Source organism: Melanotaenia boesemani, chromosome 18 (genome assembly GCF_017639745.1).
Source record: "Melanotaenia boesemani isolate fMelBoe1 chromosome 18, fMelBoe1.pri, whole genome shotgun sequence".
Lineage (NCBI taxonomy): Eukaryota > Metazoa > Chordata > Actinopteri > Atheriniformes > Melanotaeniidae > Melanotaenia > Melanotaenia boesemani.
In genome coordinates, this window is record NC_055699.1 from 30,582,822 (window position 1) to 30,603,994 (window position 21,173).

Here is a 21,173-nt window from a genome sequence, read left to right on the forward strand (position 1 = left end):
CTCCTGCTTTGCAGTAGGAACAGAGACATTTCTAGTGCAGCAGACTGGGTGACTGCTTTCAGTCCAATCAGAGAAATATTTACATTTTCTAGATATCAGAAGATTAACTAGCAACAACCATATACCATCATATATGTTTCCCCACTAATCTAAAGCTTCACCTGTGCGTCTACAGATCTGGAGATAAGTTAGACTTCATGGGTTGCTACATGAGGAGACGATGACGTGGAGGATTAGTAGTCAGATCAGTTTCCCTTCACGTTGTTGGTGAAATCACTGAAAGCACCTTTAAGTAAAACAAATAGTGGGAGGCCACCAGAAATAATGATTGTGATTTTGTTACACATGACATTACATGATTGGAGATACTATATGATAGAACAGCTGATAGAACAGAAAGCTGGACTTCAGGACTTGATAAGTGGTTTTCCAGGGAGAAAACTCCACGTTGGGCTCTTGGTTAAAAAGGCTGAGCAATGAGATTGCAAGAGCTTGACTCAGCAATAGTGCACCTTTACCTCTCCTTGATATCTTATTACACAAAGTTCTACCTTTTAAAATATAATTATTTAATTTTAAAGATGCTTCCAGCTGTTGTTCGGCTGTAAATCTCCACAGAGGTTTGCTTGTGACCGTTTTACATTCAGTTCATATAAAACAATAAATCATGTGAGGTCCTGCTAGTTTTTGTTTATGAGCCTACCTAATTTATTTTACCATTGGCTTCTGATTTAATGATGATAATTTCGCCAATACAATAAATCATAAAAAACGAGCGGTCATTTTGTTTTTGATGGTGTTTTAGCTGAGATTTGATTTGTTTCTCCACAGATGATTAATGCATTTCATTTTCATGGAAAAGGTTATTTTGTATTTAAGTTTTGTATTTGTAATTTGTTTTGTAATTATCATGAGATAATTAATTAAGTATTTAAAAAAAGAGAGATGGGTTTTTAAATATAAAGTATCCGTCTTGCAGCAAATAGTTGAATCTAAATTAACTTCATTGTATTTTTAGTGCTTCCTCTACCAACTAGCCTGTCATGTTTTTCTTTTAATTTCTTTTAATTTAATTTATTTTAATGCTATTTTGATGGTCAAAATAGCATTAAAATTGCCAATTGGATGTAGGGGGGGGCCCACTGAGTTTCTTTTCATGGGGCCCAAAATCTCTAGCAGTGCCCCTGCTCGTATGAGAGGGTCTACACAGCACCGCTCCTCGTTGGGAAGATAAACTCCCTTCATTCACCTCCGTCTCCAAAAGTCTCCAATAACACCAGAAAAACTCGCTAGAGGGTCTGAAAACTCGCTAAATACAGCCACAAAGTCGCTACGCTGAGGAATAATAAATTCCCCCAAGACCCGCCTCTTTTCACACATTAGCCAATCACAGTGCTCGTTCATTCCTGCTCGCATGCAGATTGGCTGTCGTCTTCTTCGTTGGTGTTCGCCTCCTTTTCTCGTATTGAAGTAAGTTTGAGTCGGCAAACCAGCAGCTAATTTGCGCATTGCTGTGGACTACTGGGCTGAAGAGGGGAGCAGAAGTTTGTTATTAACTAAATAAATTAAATTATAACTACTACAAGAAAAAGACCGGCTAATGTATCGTCCCGGTTGTAGAATAGATGAAAAATTCACTCGCACTATCTCACATTTTAGTCACAAAATGCGACCATTTGGTCGCAGTCTGGAGCCCTGGGTTATAATTTTCTGAATTGGTTTATATGAATGGATGTATTTTAAGTTGGACTAATGTGAATTTCACTGAACTGGACTGAACTGGATTTTGTCATTGAAGAGCTCAGGGATGACTATGATGTGAACTGGAACAATATATTTAAAACTGAATTGAAGGCTCCACCATGCAATTGTGTGGTTACATTTTTGTGTTTAAATCAGATTTAGATGGATACATGGAACATGCTTTTTATTTGGTTCAGTAAGTAGAACTTAAAGTGTGACAGTGAAATCTGTGTGTAGGACAATGGTACTGCTAGTCCTACAGTAGTACTACAGTGGTACACACCTGAGGATCATCAATGAAGAAGCTCACACATTCGGAGCCCACGTTAAAATCAACCCAGAATTCGTCCAGCTTGTCGTCTTGTGGCCGAAACAGCTGCACAAAGAACATGACGTTAACAGTTCTGGATTTTAAATAAAGCAACAAGTTGTGCTGTACCTGAGTGGAGTTAAGAAAGGCTCGCATGCAGGGGAAGGTGTAGACCCTGCCAGACAAAACACGGGAAATAATGAACCCGTATAATGGTACCTGTCAGATTTGCTCTGGTTTAAGGCTGTTTACCTCTTGTGGTCTCCATGGTAACGGTTAACAAAGTTTAGGAAACGCCTGCAGTCCTGGAGGAAGAGACAGATGGTAAGGGCAGACCAGGTAAGACAAGAGTTCAGAGAAACAGGTGAGTCACTCACCACCTCAAAGTCTGCGTCTCTGATGTCACAGAAGGCATTGCTGATGTCATGGCTGGAGAACCACTGATTGGCTCTCTGCTTGCGGTCTCTGCGTGGAGTCAGACGACACAGAGCCTCTGATAGGCTGACCTGCAGCTCGTAGTCTGAAACAGAGAACCACAGACATGACCGGTCTGGTCCACGTCTGTTTACTGTCATCTTGGAAAATGGCTGTTCCATCAGGGAAGAAGGAATAACCTGCTCATTCAGTATATTCAGATGTCAGCTGACCTCATTCTGGACTAAATCTGGACTCTTCAGACCACATGACCTTGCATTGCTCCAGAGTCCAGTCTTTATGGTCTCTAGTAAACTGAAGCCTTTTTCTCCAGTTAGCCTCACTGATTAGTGGTTTTCTTGTGGATCACAGATCACATCAAACCATGTCGGATCAGACTGAACCAGGCCAGGCCAGACTGAACAAAGTCAGACCATGTTGGACCAGACCGAATAAGGTCAGACCAGATCCGACCATGTTGGACCAAATCGAACCGGGTCAGACCAGAATGAACAAAGTCAGACCAGGTTGGATCAGATCAGACCGGCTTGGACCAGACTGAACCAGATCAGACCATGTTGGACCAGATCGAATAAGGTCAGACCAGATCGGACCAGATCAGACCAGGTCAAACTCGACTGAACTAGGTCAGACCAGATTGAACCAAGTCAGACCACATTGAACCAGGTCGGACCAGACTGAACCAGGTCGGACCAGACTGAACTAGGTCGGACCAGACTGAACCAGGTTGTCCAGAATTAACAAAGTCAGACCAGGTTGGATCAGATTGGACCAGCTTGGACCAAATTGAACCAGATCAGACCATGTTGGACCAGACCGAATAAGGTCAGACCAGATTGGACCAGGTTGAACCAGATCAGACCAGGTCAAACTCGAATGAACTAGGTCAGACCACATTGAACCAGGTCGGACCAGACTGAACCAGGGCGGACCAGGTCAGACTAGATTGAACCAGGGTCTATGGGTCCTCCTCAATGTTTCCCAATCAATGAACACCAATGGAGACATTGGATGGAGGCGCTGGTTCCTCTCCCTCATCATCTCTTTAAAGCTGAGTACAAAAATAAAGATTATCGGGTTGTTTTTGTCCCAGTTTTTCCTCTTCCCGACTGAGGACGCTAAACACTCAATTATCTTAAGTCTTATAAGATCTTCCTATGAAAGGATCATTTGGTCTGTGGTGCGTTAAGAGTGAATTTGTTCTGACAATCGACTCCGAATTATTGAATTACTTTTGTTTAGTCTCACCCATTCTTGAGAACTGGGACAAAACATGTCCTACATAATAACCCAAGTTTATATAATCAATAAATCAATCATGATTGACATACTTTAAAAGTAAAATTGGAAGGAACTGTGTATACCTTTGTTTTTCTTTCAAGTTCCAAGTATTGACCACTTTTAAAAAATCTTTAATAACTCAAAAATTGTACATACATACAGACACATCAAATTAAAAAGAAAAGTTGTAGTTATATAAATTGATTAATAAAGTGAGCATGAAACAATATTTTGAATTAAATTCTGCCTATCAAAGTCTTGTCCTCAGTTTATATCAACTCCGTCAGATTTTTTCGTAAACTTTATTAAATGAGACAAGAGCATGAGAAGCTATATCACTGAGGACCACTTTTATTTCCCTGGCTGTACTGAATGCAACACTACCACATACACTTTGGTGAATTTAAAACTTTTTTAAATTTTAGACAAGCAGTGTCAAAATTCCCACGGTCACAGCTGGATTATGTCAACACCTTTTTAAACAACTTTTTTTTAAAACAACAATCGGCTCCGAAATGGGTCGTGGCCAACTGGAATTATTGAACATGTTCAATATTTACGAGCAAAAATCTTCACGCGTGAGGAAAGCCGACGACTCCTGAGTCGTGACTGTGTGGATTGTGATGGGGAACAAAATGCAGCCAATCAGAGAGCGAGCTGACTGGGAAAGGAAACTAAAAGACAGCACAGCAACAGTCCCAAAGCTTAATGGGATCACTGGTCACACAGCTGAGAGGAGGTCCTCCCTCCAACAAAAATAATCTTTTAAACAAATATGAACAATAACATTAATCCCCAACAGCAGTATGGTCATAAGCAGACTGAGGCAGAGAAACATTCAGATGAACTCACCTCCAACTGTGAGAACGGCTGCTGCCACCTGATACCTGTTAAGACAGGTAAAAACACAGGACTCAGTTCTGATCCATCCCAGTGTGTACCAGAGCACATTAAGGTGTTACAGTCCCAGGGTCTAGAGTATTATGGTGTCTTACAGTATCTGGATCTGGTTCTGGTTGTTCTGGATCAGTCTCCTCTGGTCCCGGCTCAGAGACTCCAGGATGCTGTTGAAGGTTCGGATCGCCTGAAACAAGAAAAATGGCTTCAGATTCACAGAAAGTTACAGGATACGAAGGATAGCACACCAGAGACCAGTGCAGACCACAAGAAACCAGTGTATACTACCAGAGACCAGTGCAGACCACAAGAAACCAGTGTATACTACCAGAGACCAGTGCAGACCACCAGAGAATATCAGACCACCAGAGACCAGTGCAGACCACCAGAGAATATCAGACCACCAGAGACCAGTGCAGACCACCAGAGAATATCAGACCACCAGAGACCAGTGTTGATCTGTACCAGAGACCAGGGATCAGTACAGACCACCTGAGACCAGTGAAACTCAGGAAATGATTCAGTGTCGTGGTTTCTTACCTCCAGTCTCAGAGAGAAGTAAATGTTAGTCTGTAGAGTGAACTGAGCCAACTGAAGCAGGACCACAGACAGCTGACTGACTGAGGGACAAATGGAACAAACAGGACAGATGGGACAAACGGGTCATATGGGACAAACGGGTCAGATGAGACAAACGGGGAAAAATGGAACAAACAGGACAGATGGGACAAACAGGTCAGATGGGACAAACGGGTCAGATGAGACAAACGGGGAAAAATGGAACAAACAGGACAGATGGGACAAACAGGTCAGATGGGACAAACGGGTCAGATGAGACAAACGGGTCGGATGGGACAAACGGGGAAAAATGGAACAAACAGGACAGATGGGACAAACGGGTCAGATGGGACAAACGGGTCGGATGGGACAAACAGGTCAGATGGACAGATGGGACAAATGAAAATGAGAAAGAGAGAGCAAACAGTCTGACAATGAAAAACACAAAGAAGAAACCAACCTGGAAGAGAAGCTTGACCCAGGATCTGAAAACACAGAGACTGAATCAGATTCACATGAAACACAGATATCAGTCATCAGTCAGTTATCAGTTATCAATCAGTTATCTGTCAGGTATCAGTGATGGATGAGTGAAGCAGCAGATGATCCAAAGTGATCCAATCTGTAGTTTAAACTCATTGTTCTGCCTGCTCATGTTTTTGTTGTTGTGATTCATGTTTTTTCCAGCTTGTCTGTCTCTTTGTGGAGCATTCTCAGTGACATCAAACTGTTTGTTTATGTCGCCATGTTGGGTGGCAACAAGCGAGCTGGGACCCGCTCCCATTGACTATTAACTGTTCCTCATCATGGATGGCACTAGTGGACTTTACAATTTCCAAACCAGTCAAACAGGGATATTTAGAAAAACATGCGCTTCTTGGTGCTGAAAATCCGTCTGACTTCTGGTTTAAAAAAAACTCCAAAACATCCAGCTGATGGAGACATTGCTACTCGATTTACCTTACCTTGACATTTACAGCTACCTGGTCAATGAACAGTCACACTTCACAGGCATAATTAAAAGCATACAAGTCAGATTAGAGGCTTATAAATATTTCATGGCAGGATGGGAATCAGACCTTCAGCTAAGGAAAGTTCCCCAGCAGATAGTAGAAACCAGCAGATGCAGATAACGTTAACGCAATGTGAAGATTAGAGATGTCCCGGTGAGATATTTAGGAGTTAACATTTCTAACAATTACTGGAGGGAAACATTGCTGTTTAAAGACTGTGTGGTTTATTGAGACCAAAAAGGAAGATCCATGCCCAGCTTTTCATCAACACTTTAAATCTGCCGTCACCGTGGTGATCCGTGGTGGAGGTTGGATTAGTGGAACATCCACCTGTCACCTTGGTGATCCATATTGGAAGTTGGATAGTGGAACATCCACCAGTCACCGTGGTGATCCGTGGTGATCCGTGGTGGAGGTTGGATTAGTGGAACATCCAACCGTCACCTTGGTGATCCATATTGGAGGTTGGATTAGTGGAACATCCACCTGTCACCTTGGTGATCCATATTGGAGGTTGGATTAGTGGAACATCCACCCGTCACCTTGGTGATCCATATTGGAAGTTGGATAGTGGAACATCCACCAGTCACCGTGGTGATCCGTGGTGGAGGTTGGGTTAGTGGAACATCCACCCGTCACCTTGGTGATCCATATTGGAGGTTGGATTAGTGGAACATCCACCCGTCACCTTGGTGATCCATATTGGAGGTTGGATTAGTGGAACATCCACCCGTCACCTTGGTGATCCATATTGGAGGTTGGATTAGTGGAACATCCACCCGTCACCGTGGTGATCCATGGTGGAGGTTGGATTAGTGGAACATCCACCCGTTACCTTGGGGATCCATATTGGAGGTTGGATTAGTGGAACATCCACCCGTCACCGTGGTGATCCATACTGGAGGTTGGATTAGTGGAACATCCACCCGTCACCGTGGTGATCCATACTGGAGGTTGGATTAGTGGAACATCCACCCGTCACCGTGGTGATCCATACTGGAGGTTGGATTAGTGGAACATCCACCAGTCACCGTGGTGATCCATGGTGGAGGTTGGATTATTGGAACATCCACCCGTCACAGTGGTGATCCACATTGGAGGTTGGATTAGTGGAACATCCACCCGTCACCGTGGTGATCCACATTGGAGGTTGGATTAGTGGAACATCCACCCGTCACCGTGGTGATCCACATTGGAGGTTGGATTAGTGGAACATCCACCCGTCACCGTGGTGATCCACATTGGAGGTTGGATTAGTGGAATACCTATCCAGTTTCACCGCAGTTGCATTTCCATTGGGAGAAACTGGAGATTTTGTTCACTTGCTGTTTCACATAAAACATGACTTACCCATGAACTTTTTATCTGACCATCCTCACAGTTACACATTTTTGTATTTCTTGTTGCATGAAATAGAATCTGTTCAAGAATTAAACGAATGAACGAGACCGTTTTTACAAACTTTAATGCAATTTACTTCTTTTTTTGTTTGCTGTCATCATTCAAATGCTTCCAGATCATCCTTTTTCCTTCTTTACTCAGGCAAACACAAAGATGGATGGGACTGATGCTGGGTGAGGGCCGAGGCTCTTGTGAGTACTTTTGGATGGGAAAGGGGCCTGCAGCAGCACCAGCCACTCATTGAGAAGAGTAAAGAATACCTGTTTTAATTTCAGTTTCTAAAACCTCCAATAAGTCCAGAAAAAGTTCAATCAATCAAACTTGATTTGAATAGCACTTTACAACAGCAACAGCTGAACCAAAGTGCTTTTTAACGTGAAATAATAAGAGAATAAAAACAACTAAAAACAGGTTAACAATAACAGTTGCTAGATTTGTTACTTGATTACTCTGTGCTGGGGATAAGTCTGGAACCTCTGGAGCTGATTGTCCAGGAAAGAATGCTACAGAAGCTGCTGAACATGGACAATTTTTCACATCCTCTACACAACACAGTGAAGAAACAACAAAGTGTGTTTAGTGTGAGGATGTGTGTTTAGAAGATCGATGCAAGACCGAAAGAGATTTTTTTATATATATATATATATATATATATATATATATATATATATATAAATTTTTCTGTTTCAACTTAAAAAGGCAAATTAATATATTATATAGAAATTTGTTATATATATATATATATATATATATATATATCTATGTACTTATTATGATCTTCTGGAACTTAGCTCCAAAGGTTTTTCTCTAAATGGACCTCTTTAGATTTTAGTTGAATACCCCTGCTGTAGACGGTTGGAGCTTCCAACTCATCACCAGACCAGGAAGTGTCTGGTCCTGTGGGTCAGCAGCTCAGACATGTTCAGGATGATGACTGGATGCTGCCCAGCTCTCATGACTGGTCACCTCCTCCGTCAGCAGGATCTCTGCTCAGGCTTCCACAGATCTCTCACGGTTTAAATGTGAAACTAAACTATACCATTCTTTAAAAACATCTCTTTATCATAAGTCTAAGGACTTCCTGATGGACCACATTCCAATCTTCATGTTGAATCTTTTTAAATAGGATTCTGAGAGAAGGAATGAAGATAAACTCATCGCTCTGCCAACTCCTTTCTGTTAACACATGGTTGTGTTTACAGATCTCACTCGAGCATGAAAGCATCTCTGTACGTATCAGATATGAAGGCGAGGTGTTGGTCAAGGTAAACAGGCCAGGAATCAGACACGAAGGCAAGGTTTGAGTCGGGGTTAAACAGACTGCAACGCTCCTCTCTGAGGAATGAAGTTTAACCTGACTACTCCTCCTCCTGCTGACGTCTCAGTCCTCAGATTTCCTGCCGTCTCTCTCAGATCTGACACAAAGAAGCTGCCGCTGTTGCAGGCCAACACGCTTACTGAAGCTCAGATTAAATCTCCTGAAATGGCTCATCTGGGACTTAGTCTGGATGAAGACAAGCTGAGTTGCTCCATCTGTCTGGACCTGCTGAAGGATCCGGTCACCATTCCCTGTGGACACAGCTACTGCATGGGCTGCATTAAAAATCACTGGAATGCGGAGGATCCAAAGAGCATTTACAGCTGCCCTCAGTGCAGAAAGGCCTTCATACCGAAGCCGATCCTGGGGAAAAACACCATGTTGTCAGAGCTGGTGGAGGAGATGAAAAAGAGTGGTCTTCAAACTGCTCCTCAGCCTCAGAGCTTTGCTAGACCTGGAGATGTGGCCTGTGATTTCTGCACAGGAGTAAAGCTGAAAGCCACCAAGTCCTGTCTCCAGTGTCTGGCCTCCTACTGCCAGCTCCACCTGCAGCCTCACTACGACTCGCCCACTTTCCAGACACACAAGCTGGTCGAAGTCTCGGCAAAAATCCAGGAGAACATTTGCCCCCGTCACAACAAGGTGAAGGAAATTTTCTGCCGCAGTGACCAGCAGTCCATCTGCTATCTTTGCTCCATGGAGGCACATAAAGGCCACGACACCGTCTCTGCAGCAGCAGAACGGGCCAACAGGCAGAGGGAGCTTGGCCCGAGTCGGCTAAAGATCCAGCAGAGAATCCAGGACAGAGAGAAGGATGTGAAGCTGCTGCAGACAGAGGTGGAGAACATTAACAGCTCTGTTGATGAAGCAGCGAGGGAAAGCCAGACCACTTTCAGTCATCTCATCCAGCTCCTGGAGAAAAGAAGCTCTGAGGTTCAGCAGCAGATCCAGTCCCAGCAGGAGACTGAAATGGGTCGGGTCCAAGAGCTTCAGGACAAGCTGCAGCAGGAGATCACCGAGCTGAGGAAGAAAGATGCAGAGCTGGAGCAGCTCTCACGCTCAGAGGACCACTGCCAGTTTCTGCTGAGGTTCCCCTCGCTGTCGGCCCTCAGCCCGACCACAGACACAGTCAGCAACAAGGTCCGACCTCTGAGATACTTCGAGGAGCTGATGACGGCTGTGTCAGAACTCACAGAAAACCTGCAGGACATCCTGAGCCAGGACTGGACCCAAGTCTCAGAGGCTGAACTGGATGCTTTACTCTCACCAACAGAACCAGAGCCCAGACCATCACTACTGGCAGAACCAGAGCCCAGACCATCACTACGGGCAGAACCAGAGCCCAGACCATCACTACAGGCAGAACCAGAGCCCAGATCCTCACCACATCCTTCACTGACACGGGCAGAATCAGAGCACAAACCATTACCCCGTCCGTCACTGACACGGGCTGAATCAGAGCACAAACCATTACCCCGTCCGTCACTGACACGGGCTGAATCAGAGCACAAACCATTACCCCGTCCGTCACTGACACGGGCTGAATCAGAGCCCATAACATCGCCGCGGGCTTTGCTAACACGGGCTGAATCCAAGGTACCAGAAGAACCAGTTTACCTGACACCAGATGAAGCTGAGACTTTACAACCACAACCAATTTACATGACAGTGGAGGAGTCCGGGGTTCTTCCATCACAACCAGTTTATCATAACTCACAACAATCTGGGAGTGCGTCTCCACCAGTTTCCCTGACCCCTGATGAGTGCAAGGCCCGAGTAGCTTTCCTGCAGTATTCCTGTCAAATCACGCTGGATCCAAACACGGTGAACAGGCTGCTGGTCTTGTCCGGAGACAACCGGAGAGTGAGCCGGGCCAAGAGGAGGCAGTGGTACTTCAACCATCCTGACAGATTCAGCGACCGCCTTCAGGTTCTGAGCAGAGAAAGTCTGACGGGGCGCTGCTACTGGGAAGTGGAGTGGACCGGGATCGTCTCCATTGCCGTCACTTACAAGAATATCAGCAGAACGGGAATGATCAGTGGATTTGGAGACAACAACAAGTCGTGGGCGTTATATTGTCACAACAATAAATTCATCCACAACGGCGTGAGCACGGTTCTATCGGGTCCTCAGTCCTCCAGGGTAGGGGTGTACCTGGACCACCGGGGAGGTGTTCTGTCCTTCTACAGTGTCTCTGAAACCATGACGCTCCTCCAAATGATCCAGACCACATTCACTCAGCCCTTACACGTTGGACTGTGTGTTGGTTCAGGATCAGCAGAGTTACTTCAGCTTCTGTAGACACAAGAGTCCACCTGAGTCCAGACCTGCTCCAGAGACTCTGGTATTTGACGTCAACATGAACGTCTAAACTCTATGAAGTTTTAGGACCCCATCTTCATGGATTTTGACTTTTGTTCCCCTATTGGACCGAGTTCTGAGTAGTCTGGAGACCGGACCAACTCCGAGTCTTTGTCAACAAACTGGTCCTGAGCCGATCTCAGTGGTGGACATCCCACGAGTATCACTCTGTTTCCATGAAGGAATCCAAAGTTTCTGTCACTTCGCACAACATCCTGCCAGCATCTTTTCTCCAGATAGAGTCTGGAGTCAGACTGCTGTGTAGATCTAAACCTTCTAGATTGAGATCTGGAGTCTTTAGATCTAAATTTTCTTCTTTTAGTGGATAAATCCGGTTTAACCGTCTGTGGTTGGTCCTGCTGACCAACTTCCTGTTTGTAAAAACCCGAATCATGATGTAAACCTTGATTATTAATACTGACAAGGGTAGTAGGGTTGAAATGATTATTTACACTTACTGAAACGTAGAAATAGCTGGTGATTGTTAACATGTGAAAAACATGTAGATTGTTTTACTGCTACTAATAATAAAAAATGATCGTTCTGCATCAGTCACTGCTCAGTCAGAAAGTTGTTCATTAATGGGATTGTTAGTGTGGTGTTGAGGGTTCTGGTGGAAAACACGTCTTGTCTAAAAGACACAAAGTTGATGTTCTGACAGGTTGGGACCAAAACCAGGCAAAATCGGTGGACGGGCATTACCCATCAAGAATCAGAAGCAAAGGTTGGTGCTGCTCTCTCAGATCAACTAAGAGATCAAGCCTGAGGATGCTACAAGTCAGAGATCCAGCACTGATCCAGAAAAGATCTAAATGATCAATATTGTTGCTTGAGTTACTCCTCTGTGTAAAAAAAAACTGTTTCCATTCAATGTGGATGTTTCCGTCTAGAAGAACTGAATAAAAATATTGTTAAAATTCAAATGTTGTGATTTTTTTGATTCAGGTCTGGAAGGTTCTCTCTTAAAGGTTCTGCTGGTTCTGTGGTCCGAACAGTTCTACACAGGCAGTTTTTCGTTTCAGGTCTGGAAGGCTCTCTGTTAAAGGTTCTGCTGGTTCTGTGGTCCGAACAGTTCTACACAGGTAGTTTTTCGTTTCAGGTCTGGGAGGCTCTCTGTTAAAGGTTCTGCTGGTTCTGTGGTCCGAACAGTTCTACACAGGTAGTTTTTCGTTTCAGGTCTGGGAGGCTCTCTGTTAAAGGTTCTGCTGGTTCTGTGGTCCGAACAGTTCTACACAGGTAATTTTTCGTTTCAGGTCTGGAAGGCTCTCTGTTAAAGGTTCTGCTGGTTCTGCTGGTTCTGTGGTCTGAACAGTTCTACACAGGTAGTTTTTCGTTTCAGGTCTGGGAGGCTCTCTGTTAAAGGTTCTGCTGGTTCTGTGGTCCGAACAGTTGTACACAGGCAGTTTTTCGTTTCAGGTCTAGAAGGCTCTCTGTTAAAGGTTCTGCTGGTTCTGTGGTCCGAACAGTTCTACACAGGTAATTTTTCGTTTCAGGTCTGGAAGGCTCTCTGTTAAAGGTTCTGCTGGTTCTGTGGTCTGAACAGTTCTACACAGGTAATTTTTCGTTTCAGGTCTGGGAGGCTCTCTGTTAAAGGTTCTGCTGGTTCTGTGGTCCGAACAGTTCTACACAGGCAGTTTTTCGTTTCAGGTCTGGAAGGCTCTCTGTTAAAGGTTCTGCTGGTTCTGTGGTCCGAACAGTTCTACACTGGCAGTTTTTCGTTTCAGGTCTGGAAGGCTCTCTGTTAAAGGTTCTGCTGGTTCTGTGGTCCGAACAGTTCTACACAGGTAATTTTTCGTTACAGGTCTGGGAGGCTCTCTGTTAAAGGTTCTGCTGGTTTTGTGGTCCGAACAGTTCTACACTGGCAGTTTTTCGTTTCAGGCCTGGAAGGCTCTCTGTTAAAGGTTCTGTGAACTGCTGCAGATCAATTTATTTCAACCAGAAACCATCTTCCAAGATCCGGTGACGTTATTGATCTTCATTCTATTTTCTGCTATTAAAAAATCTCACATCAAATAATTCTCAGAAATGTTTTTGACATTTGAAGTTTACCTTTAATATTTAGCATATACAGCATGCACATGTGGCGTAGCCGTGGTGTTCTCCGTGATTTTGGGGGAACCTGGCTTCTGTTCCTATCCACACTTTCAGGTTTCTCACCAGTAAACACGTTTAAAACACGACAGGAAATGAGTCGTCGTTGCGTCAATTTATAAACTACTGATCATTAAATGTTCATGCAGACATTTTCCAGCGGAGGGATTCAAACCTGCGAGTCTGCAAACTGTCGGCTGCAACTTCACCATTTTACTGAAAATCTGTTAAACATTTATTCTGACATTTCCAGCGGGGACCACATTCTCTCAGTTTATCTGTTGGATCAACATGAAGAGAAGAACTAGAAAATAATCTACCAACACACATCAAGTTAAATCTTTCTTCACTCCGGAGAGAAACAGATGATCTGATAACTGAGACCAACATGGAAAACAACAATATTCCAATCGATAAGGTTTAAAGTAATCTCCAGCATCTGGTGGGCTTTTCTTTATTTATTAAATAATTAATTAAAAATAATAATTCAACAATAGCTCACATCTTTGCAGGAATTTGAACTGAACAACTTGTTTCCAGGGCAACTGGTGTGGACAGATCCAGCTTTCTAAAAGGGACAAACTCCAGATTTTCTCCACCCATCTGTGGAAAAATCTGGATTTCTAAAAAAATTCCTCTTAGTCAGGAAGCAGCTATCCATCCACGATGGGAGGAGTTCATCTACTCACAGCCAGGCCAACATGTCTGAAGCTCATTGGCCCGCTGAGTCACATGACCACACCTTACCTGGAGTCACCAGATGATGGCTCCTGATTGGCTGAGCACACCTGTGAGAGTAAAATGTGTCAGCTGCAGACTTCAGTTCCCAGCAACCTGCTCACCAGGAAGTAGTCAAAGAACTCCTCAGAAAGGCTGAGCAGGGGGGCGGAGCCTCTGTGAAGGTCAGAGGTCAGCAGGTCACGAACGGCTTCGAACCACGCCACCACCTGAAAAATAAACAAAACCACTCCACATAAACAATAAACAACCTGACAAACAAAAACATTATATCTCAACACAGAACACACACATAACGATGCTGTACCGCAACCGATCTAGAATCTAGTCCTCCGAGCCGGAAATTTCACGTGATCGAACAAAAACGAACCATGTCAACAACCGGAAAACATCTCCGAGCATGGCAGAGGACATACATGATGAAGTAATGCTGGTGGGCTTGCAACCACAATTAATAGAGAAAAAAAAAACAACAGACTCTAGGCAGCGTGAACACAGACTTTATATCCTTCCTTGCTCCCCAGTCAGCTCGCTCTCTGATTGGCTACGATCCGTTCCCACCATCCACACTGTCACAACTCGTCGGCTTTCCAGACATATGAAGATTTTTGGTCGTAAATATTGAACTCGTTCAATACTTCTTATTGTCGGCCCCCATGATGGTTTTATAGGAAAATCTCATAAAACTCAAGATAATCGGGCGTTTGCTGTCTTTGGTCGGGAAGAGGCAAAATCGAGACAAAAACAGCCCGATAATCTTTACGTGTACGCAGCTTCATGTTATGATGGAACCGGAGAGACTGCAGCAGCGTGTTCTGATGGAACCTGATAATCCACTCCAATGACGTAACACGGAACTGGACGGACCCCTCTGATGAGTTCTCATGGAACTGGACGAAGACCAGACCATGATGACAGTTTCCATCTTTCTTTATCACCATAGGGGTGTTTAAACATTTCACTGAACATCAGATCAAACAATCACACTGATAGATTTCTGATAGATTTCTGATTACTTTAGCTGTCAGTCCGTTGCTGATGAGCATCTGAAGGTCTGCTCTGTTCTCCGACACAATCCCCAAAGACTTCAGCACAACTAGAACAGTGCTGGGACCGGATCCACACAGGTTCTGAAACAACAAAGCAGATCTGCACAGGTTCGAGGCTCTCCATCACCATGGTAACTGGTGCAGCTCTGGAAGAGGTTCTGGTTCTGATAAAATCCATATGGGAAGTTGTAAATGTGTTCAGACCAGAACCAAGACCATGAATCTCTCTGGAACTCTGGAACAGAAGTCAGACCTGAGTGCACTCGGACAGAGAAGGAGGTTCTGACTGAGGGAGCTGGGTCTGGAAGAGACCTGGATGGTGGTGATGAGGGCTGGGTGTCACGTTACCGTGGAAATATACTAGAGATCGGTCCAGCAGGACTCCACTTCACCTGGATCTCTTCAGAACCAGTCCAGAACCAGTCAAGTCCCAGAGTTGTATGACCGAACCACCTCAGAACCAGTCCAGAACTGGTCCAGTCACAGGGCTGTATGATCAGATTACCTGAGAACCAGTCCAGAACTGGACCCGTCACAGAGTTGTGTGACCAGACCACCTCAAAACCAGTCCAGAACTGGTCCAGTCCCAGAGTTCTGTGACCAGACTACCTCAGAACCAGTCCAGAACTGGTTCAGTCCCATAGCTGTGTGACCAGACAACCTCAAAACCAGTCCAAAACTGGTCCAGTCCCAGAGTTCTGTGACCAGACCACCTCAGAACCAGTCCAGACCTGGTCCAGTCCCATAGCTCTGTGACCAGACCACCTCAGAACCAGGCCAGAAGCAGTTCTTTCATGTTATCTGCTGTGTAACACCTGCAGAAATGTGGTGGTTCTGTCCCGTTACCGTGGTAACCAACTGGTCCAGTCTGGTGAGGGTGAAGCTGCTCAGTCCTTCATAACGAAGCAGAGAAACCAGGCGAGGAGCATCTCCATGAAGAAGACAGTCGTTCACCTGAACCTCAAACTGGAACACAAGAAGAAGAAACAGCTTGACTGCAGCACAGTTCACCTGACTCTGATGTCATCCACACCCATCCGATCGGTGCGACACGTCAATGCTTCCACCATCTTGGTCCTGGATTAAATATTAAACATTTGCAAAACTATTTAAGCTGATCATATTTTTATATTTCTGCTGAAAAGAGTTATAAACTGTAATGTAATCAATAATCACTGATAGATGTTTATTGGGATTAAAGTAAGTTAAATACATAATGGGGGTGGGGGGGACTGTCAAAGGGAAAGGTAAGACCAGGTGTTAAAAGTACATGTGGTACTGGTTTAAAAGGTGCCCGTATAAAGTAGTAAAACCTAATTTGCATTGATAGCAGAAGAAAAATGGCTCAGAATGTAGATTTTACACATATATGAAACATCATAAACTAACATAAAATGACCACTTATTAAAAGGTTTTTAAGACATGCATCACACCAGAGAAATGTTTTTAACAGACTTGATCACGCAGATGATGACCTTCCTTCAAATCCATCTGCTGGAGATGTGTTGGGCAGGCTGAACAGAACCTACCAGGCTGCACATGTTTAGTATTAATAGATGAGCCAGGAACAGAAAATCATAGATTACTGTTTAGTCTAGGTTAACATAGCCAGCCAAACTAGTAAACCAGCCTCTTGGATTACCTCTGGAGTCCAGAGGATGTAAAGTTAATTATACTGGAGCTCAGGCACGTTAAAATATAAAACAACTGATTATTGATCATTCTACTGACGTCATGATAACTGATCAATTCCATGTGTCCGCTTCAGTTCCGTCTGATCCACAAATAGATCAGTCAGTAACTGACGCCCTGGTCCACGTTGTTTAAATGTAAACATCTTATTTACCATGGCGCGTGTCTCCTCTTCGCACAGCATTCCTCAGCGTGTCGGGAGTGCGCACAGCTGCAGCTCATTAACTCATTAGCCTCGTGGCCGCGCAGCAGGGAAGAGACAAAATAGTTCCGGCCACGCGGAGGAATATACCTTTTATAGTGACGTCATGGCCACACGTGAACTTCAGATAGACTCCGGACCACCAGTAAAATAAATAAGTTCCTTCACCGAGTTGTAAAACATATCAAGGAAGGATGGAGACGTTGTTCCGGAGAACCGGACTTCACTGACTGCAATAAATACCACAGAGTCATCAGTCTGATCAGTTCCACTAAAAATATTGATCATATCAATTTCTGATAGAAAATCTGACTTTATCATCGATGCTGGGGATTAAACAAGGAAACACGACAGATCGGGACCCTTGTTTATAAACCTGCTTCCTCCCAGATCAGTTTTCCCTCAGGTCTTTCTCCCTGATGCACCACACCTGAGAGCAGCATGCAGCAGCAGAGGTCTTTGTGTGGTGGAATCTAACACTCAAAACGCTGCATAGTGGCTTCAACAAAGCAGTGAGGATGCAAGGTATGCTTAAGCAGCAGCAGTATGTCCTTTATGAATTGGCATGTTGCTGTTTATTGGGTTCTTATAATAAATTGTTTTAAACAGTTTCAGTCACCTCCTGTGGGGACCTGTGCTTTGACCAGGTATATTTCCCTTTTCTTTAACATGTCTGGACAATTTAAGTTTTATTTTATGTTAATTGTTTTTTCTTTGCGACTCTGTTATTAGGATCAGCATCAGGATGCTAACTACTGTTTTTCCCACTTATTCTCTGTATTCATTCAATTGATCCATTGGATGGACCACTTTTGGTTGTTGTTTCGACATTGAACTGATGTAAAGGGAGGGGGTCTCTTTGTGTTTTGTTGTGTTTTAAGGATTATTTGTTTTAATTTCATGCATGCGAATATGGTTTGTAACTCTGCCCTGACCGAGCCTCTCCAAACATAGTATTGTCTTATTTTGGTTGTTTTGTTTGGTCCATTTCTTTGGTCTAGAATTTCAGTACAGAAATGCTGTTCACCCTTTTGTTTAATATGTCTCCACCATCCAGACATTACAGTGTTTTAAAGGATTTTATTTTGTTTTATAAATTGTTCTTTTATATGTCTCTCCTATAGAAAGGAACCAGATGAGGTGGCTCGGGCATCTGGTTAGGATGCCTCCTGGACGCCTCCCTGGTGAGGTGTTCCGGGCACGTCCCACCAGAAAGAGGCCCTGGGGAAGACCCAGGACACGCTGGAGGGACTACATCTCTCGGCTGGCCTGGGAACGCTTCGGGATCCCTCCGGATGAGCTGGTGAATGTGGCCGGGGAGAGGGAAGTCTGGGTTTCGCTTAGGCAGCTGCCCCTGCGACCTGACTCCGGATAGGCGCAGAAAATGGATGGATGGATGGAATTGTTCTTTTAAATATAGTGGTCTCTTGTTCCAGTTTATTCTGGTGTTTTCCTGGAAAAATAGCACTTGGTCACATGTAGTTATTTTATCAATTTGTGTTTGTCTCATAATTTTGTCCTATTCAATATATGTTATGCATCTTTTAAACTTCTGGTTTTATCTTTATTGTGTTTAGGTTTAGGTTAAGTTGATCTTTCTAATAACTTTTAAAGATTGTAACTCCAGCGTTTTCTTCAAGGGAATTCCCCACAGGAGGCTTTGCCTGCAGAGTGGCTGTTGCAGGGTTTCCCCTTTTCGAATGGCTGGAGGTCCTGCACTGCAGCCCTATAGCTGTGGTGGGGACCATAGCCAAACGTGATCAGGGAGGTTCCCGTGATGGTGCTTGCAGTGGTCATGGGTGGGTGGGCTCTGGGTGTGGATGGATCCCCAAAATTTTTTTAAATAAAAACATCTGATTAAGAGACAAAAAGAAATAGGGTTATAGAGTTCTCGTTGGGTTGGAACAGAGAGTAAGGGAAGGGGGGTGAGGGGTGGGTTGGGGGGGTTACTTGTGTTCTCGTGTGTGACTATAAAAGAGAAACTAGAATTTCAATTTCATTATCCATATATTTTTATTATGTAAAACTTTGTGTTGCTTTTTGGCATGAAAAACCTCTAAATTTGATTTTGATGTCCCTGAACGCAGCAGAAAGTTGGTGTGGACGTGGGATGAATTGGTGTCCCTGAATGCAGCAGAAAGTCGGTGTGGACGTGGGATGAACTGGTGTCCCTGAATGCAGCAGAAAGTCGGTGTGGACTCGGGATGAATTGGTGTCCCTGAATGCAGCAGAAAGTCGGTGTGGACGTGGGACGAACTGGTGTCCCTGAACGCAGCAGAAAGTTGGTTTGGACGTGGGACGAACTGGTGTCCCTGAACGCAGCACAAAGTTGGTTTGGACGTGGGACGAACTGGTGTCCCTGAATGCAGCACAAAGTTGGTTTGGACGTGGGACGAACTGGTGTCCCTGAACGCAGCACAAAGTTGGTTTGGACGTGGGACGAACTGGTGTCCCTGAACGCAGCAGAAAGTTGGTTTGGATGTGGGACGAACTGGTGTCCCTGAACGCAGTACAAAGGGGGTTTGGACGTGGGACGAACTGGTGTCCCTGAACGCAGCACAAAGTTGGTTTGGACGTGGGACGAACTGGTGTCCATGAACGCAGCACAAAGTTGGTTTGGACGTGGGACGAACTGGTGTCCATGAACGCAGCACAAAGTTGGTTTGGACGTGGGACGAACTGGTGTCCTTGAACGCAGCACAAAGTTGGTTTGGACGTGGTTTTAGCTTAAATAAAGTCAGACCACCGATCGATCTGTTGCGCTGCAGCAGCTGCCTGGATAACTGGTTTCAAACAGGGTTGAGCAAGAACTGGTGAGCAGTTACATGACACCAACGTAAATTACAAATCCTTCATCTTCATCATTCTAACAGCTAAACTGGATGTTTATGTCTAGAACATGTCGTCTGGAGAGTGAAACTCTGGTGGAAGGTGGATTATTGCTAATGAGGTCATAAGGAGACCAGAAGATGTTTTTCTGAGAACTGGTTTCCTCCCAGCTAGAGATCTGGAGCCAGAGATCATGAAGGGGACATGAGATGATGGTTTCCGATATTTTAGTTATGATTGGAAAATAGCCATGACATTAGTTTAATTTCCCACCTCTTACCGAAATGATTAGAAACTTTTGTGTCATTTGAATTATGATCAAAAAAATAAAAAATACCTTCAAAATGTAATTAAACTTTAACTTAGCTCCCAAAGTAAAAGTGTAAAGATTCATGTGATGAATTCCCTCTAATTTGCTGTTAATAGAAGTAAACATCATTGTAGGAAATGCTCCTTATTTACACTGATTCAACTGAATTAATTTTATTCAACATTTTGCCCTCAGACATTAATCAGATGAATTTAAGACTGGTATGAACAACTAGATTAAAGTGAAATGCGATTCAGTTAATCTGGTCTATTAAAACCAAAGTTCTGTTTTATAAAGATGCTGTTTGATTCGGATTCATGTAAACAGGAGGCTAGCAAGGTTTAAAAGTAGCTACAGTATGAAAACTAGATCCTGAAACCAGTCTGATTTCTGCAGCTCCACCACTGGATCCAGACCAGTTCCTCCTGAAGTCCACCTTCTGGTGTGATTCCATGGTAGTTACCAGTGAGCAGCCAGCAGATGGCGTCCTGGATCCCTGATCCAGCTCAGACCTGGATGTTTACCTGTAGGTCACATCTGGACCTCCCATCACTGGACCAAAGCAGCTTGGGTTTGGTTTTTATTATTAAGTCTACACACCAAAAAACCACCAACCAGGCCAGAAATCTGGGTCTAGTGATGGACTCTGACCTAAACTTTGGAAAAAAAAACATGAAGGGAACCACAAAATCAGCCTACTATCAGCTTAAGATCATATCAAGGGTAAAAGATGTGATGTCTCAGCAGGACCTGGAAAAACTAGTCCAGCTTCCATCTTTAGTTGGTTTGATTATTGTAACAGTGTTTTTACAGGTTCTACCTAAAACATCAGTCAGACACCTGCAGCTGATCCAGAACTCTGCTGCTCCAGTCCTCACTAAGACCAAGAAAGTGGACCACATCAGTCCAGCTCTGAGGTCTTTACACTGGCTGCTGGTCCGTCA

General features: G+C 44.2%; 2 protein-coding genes across 5 annotated transcripts in view; one reads left to right on the plus strand and one right to left on the minus strand.

Moving 5' to 3' along the window:
- Nucleotides 1-17,105, minus strand: part of sycp2l (synaptonemal complex protein 2-like) — a 28,198-nt gene extending 11,093 nt beyond the window's left edge. The window contains exons 1-12 of one of the 4 annotated variants that reach the window (XM_041968183.1): nt 17,043-17,105; nt 16,042-16,161; nt 15,163-15,276; nt 14,251-14,355; nt 5,685-5,709; nt 5,207-5,286; nt 4,765-4,853; nt 4,622-4,656; nt 2,434-2,573; nt 2,306-2,358; nt 2,183-2,228; nt 2,027-2,119 (exon numbers count right to left, since the gene is read on the minus strand). In XM_041968183.1, coding sequence (XP_041824117.1) covers nt 2,027-2,119; nt 2,183-2,228; nt 2,306-2,358; nt 2,434-2,573; nt 4,622-4,656; nt 4,765-4,853; nt 5,207-5,286; nt 5,685-5,709; nt 14,251-14,355; nt 15,163-15,276; nt 16,042-16,161; nt 17,043-17,072 — 930 coding nt within the window. In that variant the 5' untranslated portion in view covers nt 17,073-17,105. Of the gene's footprint in view, nt 1-2,026; nt 2,120-2,182; nt 2,229-2,305; nt 2,359-2,430; nt 2,574-4,621; nt 4,657-4,764; nt 4,854-5,206; nt 5,287-5,684; nt 5,710-14,250; nt 14,356-15,162; nt 15,277-16,041; nt 16,162-16,927; nt 16,967-17,042 lie in introns of those variants that run through there. The other 3 variants (XM_041968182.1, XM_041968184.1, XM_041968185.1) reach the window with 3 other exon arrangements.
- LOC121628819 (tripartite motif-containing protein 16-like) lies at nt 9,069-12,217 on the plus strand. The gene has a single exon (XM_041968181.1). It carries the CDS (start codon nt 9,122-9,124, stop codon nt 11,255-11,257), a length of 2,136 nt encoding a protein of 711 aa, XP_041824115.1. The 5' UTR covers nt 9,069-9,121; the 3' UTR covers nt 11,258-12,217.
- Nucleotides 17,106-21,173: the final 4,068 nt, after the last annotated feature.

What these genes read in the sequence shown, in the direction of transcription:
- LOC121628819 (XM_041968181.1), top strand. Translation starts at nt 9,122, where the DNA reads ATGGCTCATCTGGGACTTAGTCTGGATGAAGACAAGCTGAGTTGCTCC.